The sequence below is a fragment of the Ruditapes philippinarum genome, unplaced genomic scaffold (genome assembly GCF_026571515.1).
Source record: "Ruditapes philippinarum isolate M1 unplaced genomic scaffold, ASM2657151v2 ctg2697_1_1_1_1, whole genome shotgun sequence".
NCBI classification, from domain to species: domain Eukaryota; kingdom Metazoa; phylum Mollusca; class Bivalvia; order Venerida; family Veneridae; genus Ruditapes; species Ruditapes philippinarum.
The window spans coordinates 228,914-236,457 of record NW_026852898.1 but is presented as its reverse complement, the minus strand read 5'-3'; the positions used below and the strand labels follow the sequence as shown (position 1 = coordinate 236,457).

The 7,544-nt window shown below is 32.6% G+C and overlaps 2 protein-coding genes across 2 annotated transcripts; both read left to right on the top strand.

The window, feature by feature from the left end:
• The first annotated feature begins 1,428 nt into the window (after positions 1-1,428).
• Positions 1,429-1,842, top strand: LOC132727690 (uncharacterized). Its single transcript, XM_060713260.1, has one exon. The coding sequence runs from the start codon at positions 1,429-1,431 to the stop codon at positions 1,840-1,842; it is 414 nt and encodes a 137-aa protein (XP_060569243.1).
• Positions 1,843-5,446: 3,604 nt separating this feature from the next.
• LOC132727678 (uncharacterized) lies at positions 5,447-7,285 on the top strand. The gene is made up of 4 exons (XM_060713249.1): positions 5,447-5,484; positions 5,808-5,955; positions 6,224-6,388; positions 7,000-7,285. The coding sequence occupies exons 2-4, from the start codon at positions 5,855-5,857 to the stop codon at positions 7,283-7,285; spliced, it is 552 nt and encodes a 183-aa protein (XP_060569232.1). The 5' UTR covers positions 5,447-5,484; positions 5,808-5,854.
• The last annotated feature ends 259 nt before the right edge of the window (positions 7,286-7,544 follow it).

Sequence of the window (7,544 nt, the reverse complement as noted above, 5' to 3'; positions counted from 1 at the left end):
CGGAATACATATCCGCGTGCGCACGTTATAAGCAATCGCTTGTGCACGTAATAGTATCGCGTTGCCACGTAAAAGCTATCGTTTGCGCACGTAATAAATAAGGAAATTGTATGTCCCCTTATGGCGCCGTAGTTACTACCTTGTTTTTGCTAAGAATATTTCTAGTGCCATAAATCATTTATAAAATTTTAAGCATTGAAAATAAACGTATCACAATTAATAACGATAAAAATAGACTTGCTGCATATACGTGTTTAGGTTCTGGATGCTGCATTTGTAGAAAATTTCATTGTGACATGCCGAACAGGGATATTCTTTAATTTAATAAATGACTCCTATGCAGAGGCAGGAAGTTTTTTGACTGACCGGAAGTGACCTAAAAATGGTATTACAAATACAGAAAACACAATCAATAGTTGGTAGCCGGTAAACGGACGGGCATAATTATTACCTTTTAAAGAATTTTATGGAAAAATGTGAGACAAATGTGCTTCGAGTGTCCTTTCTATTGTGTGTCGAACACATCTGTCTCATTTTCAATTTGTCGCAAATATGAATGTTTACGAACACTTCGGTCACACTTCGTAAGCCAAATGTGCTGCGAGACAAATGTGCTCCTACACAGCCGCGTTACTCGGCAATATACCTAGTACAATGCACTATACATTTGATTTCGCCAAGAACGTCACGCTTCCGCATCATGCTCGTCAGATGGGACCTCTTTACTTCTTCACACTGAAAAAAGTTACAATTTATCTACCATTTCTTTGTTTCCCATCTCATTTTGTATTTACAATGCGTTAAATGCAGACTATAACTTAACAATTATCTACCAATTTTCAACGCGCCTTTTCAGTAATTTATGTTTGGATTTCAAACACGCATGAATAAATTTACGGACACCGGCTGGCCAGTGAGAAATTACCAAACATTTGAATTACATTATCATACTGCAACTAAAAAAAAAACACTTTATAAAAATAAGTTACGGAAGTAGATTCTCGTCCAAAGACTTCATTAAAATAAACGTTCTACACATTCTAAAAAATGCACGCATGTGCAAATTATACCATAACGAAGTTATTTCAAATTTTGTACCAGCATTTTAGATTGATTCATCAAAACTAAAACAGGCATTATGGGGTTTTTAATGACCGGGAAAAATACCCGGTATGTTTTAAGAAATTAACATGCTTGCTTTATACATAGATAATTTATTTGAAAACTTTGTAAGAAAAAAAAAACACTAAAAATTATCAGATGAATATTTGTTAAGGTACAAGTATTTGGCTTCCGCACCGATGGAGATCCACGCCAATTAATCTATCTTTTTGATGAGAGCCAGTGCATCGGCGTAGACGGAAAGCTGTCACACGGTTCAAATGATGTTATTAGTATGATGCACCATGCTTTCCAACGCGTTTGTAAATGCGTAACAACATAGTGTTCGGTAATATAGAGGAGGCCCTCCCAGGGGAAACAGAAAATGCAGAATCTGTAGTGCGTGACTTCTTAGTCAGTAAGATGAAATTGGCTAGTGATTTGGTTAGTGAAATGAAATTTGAACGTATTCATAGAATGGGCGAGAAAAGACCGGGAAAAAATCGACCGATTGTAGCAAAATTCAACTTATTTAAGGAGCGCGAGCTTGTAAGAAGGGCTGGTAGTGCACTTAAAAGTACACCATACTTTATCCATGAACAGTTCCCGAAGGAAGTATCTGACAAACGTAGAAAACTCGTACCCAAGATGAAGGAGGCGCGGAACAAGGGGTCAAGAGCCTGGATCTCTTACGACACTTTGTTCATTGACGGGAAACCTTTCAAGGACAGCGCCAACTAGAGGTACGCCGGGGATGATCTGAGTGTGCTATCGTGGAATATTAATGGACTGACTGATGATAAAAAATGTAATAAGGACTTTATTTCTATCTTAAATAAATATAATATAGTGTTTTTGTATGAGACATGGACAAATCAAAAAAGTAATATTGAATTAAACGGATATGTATCTTTTAACTTTTATAGAAAGTTTCAGCATCGTAATGCACGGAGATCAAGTGGTGGGGTTGCAGTTTACTATCATGAATCTTTGAAAGACGGTATTCAAATTATACGCACTCACTATGACACAATTGTATGGTTAAAACTAGATAAAACCTTCTTTAAATTTGAATCAGATGTATATATTGGTGGTATTTATTTATGGTGTGACGATTCTCCTGCGTACACAGTGTATAATGTAGATCTTTTTGAAATTATTGAAAATGATATTTTTGAATTTGATAATGATGGTGATATTTATTTAGTCGGAGACTGGAATAGTCGTGTTGGCATCAAACATGATTATGTTTTATTTGACACGTTGAATGATGAACTAGATTTACAGGATTATGTAGCAGATGAACCCCTAGCTCGGGCCTCTACAGATAAAACATGTAACACGTTTGGTAATCGTTTACTTGATCTTTGCAAAAGCACGGGAATTCGAATAGTTAACGGTCGTTTATACAGTGATCATATGATCGGTAATTGCACGTATTTCTCGAGGCTAGGGTCGTCTGTTATTGACTATTTATTAACAAAACCTGGTAATTTTTCAAGCCTGAGCGATTTTATTATTCATGATTTTAACGAATGGAGTGACCACTGTCCTATTTCTTTTAGTTTACATTGTAATATTGTTATTGAAAATTGTATTTATGATAATGAAACTTTTGTTAACTATAGATGGTCTGCAGATTTGAAAAATCATTTTAGATCAAGTCTTATAACAAAATTACCTCTTTTAAATAATGTGACTAGTAATATCGATTTGCAAAATAGATCGTCAATAAATAATATGTTGTTAAATTTTACGTCTATTATTCATGATGTAACGGATCCGTTATTTCGTCAAAATGTTACTATTAAAAAAGCTGTCTCGTTTAGCCAGACAAATATTGTTAATAACAAGTCATGGTTTGACCGTGAATGTGAACAGTCTAGGCAGTTGTATATAGATGCTTTGTCAAAATTTAACCGTTTTAAATCTCCAACAAATAGGGAACAATTATGCTTGTTAAAGGCTAAGTATAAGGCTATAATGAGGAGAAAACGAAATTGTTATAACCTCAAGCAAGTTAAGGAAATTGAAAATTTAAGGTTGTCAAAACCAAAGGAGTTTTGGAAATATTTTAAAAGAAAAAATGTTGTTACTAATAATCTTTCCCTAGAGTCATTTTTCAAATATTTTTCTGAACTAGGAAATGATATATTTCAAAATGTTAATGTTGAATCTGAGGATTTTGCCTCAACTCATGATTTCAATTTTAGTGATGATGCTGATGACTTTTTAGATCGACCAATATCTGTTAATGAAATTATAGATGCTGTCAATTCCTTGAAACGAGGAAAGGCTTACGGACACGATTTTCTATTGAATGAATATTTTATTGAGTCGATTGATATATTGTCTTCACATTTATGTGATATATTTAATAAAATACTTGATAGCGGGTATTTTCCGGATAATTGGACTGAAGGAGTAATAATTCCTTTGCATAAAAAGGGAGATAAGAATGAGGTAAATAACTATAGAGGCATAACTTTAGTTAGCTGTATGTCAAAAATATTTACATCTATTATAAATAAAAGAATTTATAGCTATTGTGAAGAAAATTGTTTACTGTCAGATGCCCAGTTTGGGTTTAGAAAAGGCAAATCTACTGTTGATGCTTTATTTGTGTTATCATCTATTGTTCAGAAATATATTAACGACAATAAACGTTTGTATTGCGTATTTGTTGACTTTAAAAAGGCCTTTGACAGTGTTTATAGAAATGCACTTTGGTTAAAATTACATAAATCAGGTATTAGGGGTAAATTATTGCGTATTGTTAAGGATATGTACAATAAAGTTAAATCATGTATTAAAGTGTGTAATAGTTATTCAGAGTTTTTCGAATATGCTGTAGGCTTACGTCAAGGGGAGATAATTTCGCCGGTTTTATTTTCTCTTTTTATTGATGACATTGAGTTATTTTTGCAGCATGATATAAATTGTGGTTTACAGTTAAATGATATCATTTTAATATTGTTGCTTTTTGCAGACGATATGGCCATTCTAGGCAATTCACCTGAGGAAATAAACAATAGTTTAGTTTTATTACATAATTACTGTACAAAGTGGAGTCTAGAGGTTAATGTAGATAAGACTAAAGTTATGGTTTTTAGGAAGAGAGGTGGTTTGTTGTCCTCTGAAAATTTTTTGTATAATGACAAACGTCTAGAGGTTGTAAATGATTTCAATTATTTAGGTACAGTTTTCAATTATACTGGTAATTTTGCATTAAACCAAGAACAGCTTGTTGGTAAAGCTTTGAAAGCGTTAAATGTATTACTGATAAACTGTAATAAATATAAACTGAAACCGAAGTTATTATGCCAGCTTTTTGACTCTTTTGTTGGATCAATCTTAAATTATGCAGCTGAGATTTGGGGCCACAGTAAGTCTAAAGAAATTGAAAGAATACATCTAAAGTTTTGTAAAAGAATATTAAATGTAAATATAAGAACTTCAAATGCAGCAGTTTATGGTGAACTTGCTCGTTACCCACTGTATATTGGAAGATATGTTAAGATAATTAAGTATTGGTTTCGCCTACTTGAAACAGATAACATTATTCTTAAAGAAGTGTATAATTTGTGTCTCAGTGATTGTAATAACGGTAAAAGTAATTGGTTAACTAAGGTAAAAAATTTATTATATCAATATGGTTTCAACTATGTTTGGGATGATCCTACTATTGTTAACAGTAAATCATTTATACCTTTGTTTAAACAGAGACTGATAGACACTTTTATTCAAAGTTGGCATGTTGATAAGGAGAACAGTGGTGTTTTAACATTGTATACAAACCTTAAGGATACTTTTTTGTATGAGCCATACCTAGATATACTGCCTAGTAACCTAAGGTTGTTTATTAGTAAAATAAGAATGTCTTCTCATTCCTTACGTATACAAACAGGTAGATATGGTACGAATAGAGTTGCTAGAAATGAGCGTTATTGTACATATTGTAATACACAGGACCTTGAAGATGAATATCATTTTATACTTATATGTCCATGCTATAATAATATTAGAAAAAAATATATTAAACGTTATTATTATATCAATCCAAGTGTAATTAAACTTGTAGAGTTGTTAAATTCAAAAAATAAGATTATTTTGAAAAATCTTGCTTGTTATATTAAACTCGCACTTTCTCATAGAACTTCTATTACTTATAATTAAATACAGTTCATCCTCTCAAAATATGAATTTGTGATAATGTGCTATTTTCCATTGTGACATCAAATCATATATACTATTTATTTATGTATATGTATAATGATTATGTACTTATTGTACAAGTCTTGAATAAACTGTTTGTTCTGTTCTGTTCTGTTCTGTTCTGTAAAAAGGAAGATTATTGTTCATTACATGCTGATAACTGCGCTGGTATTCGATTTTTTCAACCTTTTTCTAATATGAACTCTTCATTGAAATAAATAATCGAAACAAACTAAATAAGCTAATTGATAAATAGAAAATATGTTTTAAATGCAATTTATGAATTGATTCTTTTTTGTTTTGTTGGTTTACGATCGCGCCGACTCTGTTCCGAGTCCCTATGTAAATGTATAAATAAAATGTGAATGAATGAATGAATGAATAATTGAATGAATGAATGAAACCAGTAAAGTTCATAAAATAAATGAATAAATTAATTAAAATTATTGCCAAAATTCACACATTATGTCCGTAAATCATTCCTTTTATAGGACAAAACAAAAACAGATATGTGTTAGCCTATCTTTCATGGCGTGTAATGACAGGACTGCACAAGAGAATTGACCTACACATGCAGATTCCTGGTCACAGTAGATGTCTTGTAGACGCTGGATTTGCAAATTTTAAGAGATTATACAGGTGTGTTTGCTAATTCTAATAGCTTATTAGAAGGTCAATATAATTCATTACTATGATTGTTTAAAATAACGTTAAAAATATCCATATCTTTTTCATAATATATTTTTTATCATCAGGGTTTATTATATATATCATATATACGGTTTTCTATATCTATGGCTACATACTGTTTATGGAACTGTCCATATATTTCGGGCGACACCTTGTATAGTTACGTCGGTATTAATCCTTTACTAGCTTTAAATTCGAGAACTTTTACTCTTTGTAGGCGATGTGATGCAGATTCCTTGCTTGATCTTGTAAATCAAGTAAACAAGTCTTCAACTGTTAACGAATCAGTGAGCTACCCAGAATGGACATGGTTTGACTGGAAGACATACTTTAATCAGTACTACAAAGCCCTACCGGGAATTTCATCATATCAACATTTCAGGTGTCAATATATATACTTTTTATACAGATTTTCTTTTATCATTCTTTGCCAATTAATTTACGTTGCATTATGAAATTATCTTTATGAAATGGCAGTGGCTAGCCGTACGGGCCCGTATTGCTAGCCAAAAGTTCTAGCCATACCTTAGTCACGTACGACTAGCCTATACACACTGTTGAGGCTAGCCGTACGGCATTTAAAAAATGCAAACTTTCTTTTCTTGAGTATCATGAAAACTTTAACATTTAACGTAAATATATTATTTTTGGCGTTTGATGATCGGAAGTTTCCTCTGAAAATCACAGATTTTGATAAAGTCCGTGCTAAAGTACAGGGGAAATAAACTGAAACATTATTAAATCATGTCTATAGACGTAATACAGTTGTAATTAATTTTTATCTTTATCACTTTTAGCGGACATAGAAAATGTCTGTTCATGATACAGCGCAGTTCAGTGCGTATAGGCTAGACGTGCGCGACTGCTTAACTTTTGGCTAGCAGTTTGGGTCCGTACGGCTAGCCACTTTCTTATGAGATATATTTTTACATAAGTGTTTTGTGAAAGTATAAATTAGTATTTCAATATATATTTTCAATCCATTGGTTCCAGAATTGAGCACAATAGACCTGGCGAGGTAACTGTGAGGAAAACTCCCGATGGTGACGAAATATCGTTCAAACTCTTACGATATTCGGACACTACGTTCACTGCAGAACAAAGCCACCTGTACTACTGTCAGGCGGTCTCTCATTTGAAAGACAGATGTACTTATACAGATCTGTACGTCCATACGTGCGGCAAAATTCGCAAGATGAAACGTGCCCTTTACCTACAAGAGAAGAGTAATTCTTCCGCTGGAAATACAACAAAATTAATCTATGTACTGAAAATCTAAAAATTGATAATATAGTATACTGGAAAAAAGACTGTGTAATTATACACATATGTGAACGATGTTGTTAATTATTTGTATAATCAATTTTGCATGCATTGTCTTATTTGAAAATATTTTTCCAGGATTATTATGTTAAGCAAAATAATTTTCCGTTTAGTCAATCTGACGTACTTTTTAACGACGTCGCACTTTTAAACGACGTCGTCACTAACCTCAACTTAAAGGCCGTCACCAACAACAGGTGTGTGATAAAAAAGTA

Bases quoted from the DNA above. Each gene is read 5' to 3' on its own strand.
- LOC132727690 (XM_060713260.1), top strand. From the start codon at position 1,429: ATGCGTAACAACATAGTGTTCGGTAATATAGAGGAGGCCCTCCCAGGG.
- LOC132727678 (XM_060713249.1), top strand. From the start codon at position 5,855: ATGACAGGACTGCACAAGAGAATTGACCTACACATGCAGATTCCTGGT. The intron at 5,956-6,223 runs GTGTGTTTGCTA...TACTCTTTGTAG, and splicing joins AATTTTAAGAGATTATACAG to GCGATGTGATGCAGATTCCT. The intron at 6,389-6,999 runs GTGTCAATATAT...CATTGGTTCCAG, and splicing joins TCATCATATCAACATTTCAG to AATTGAGCACAATAGACCTG.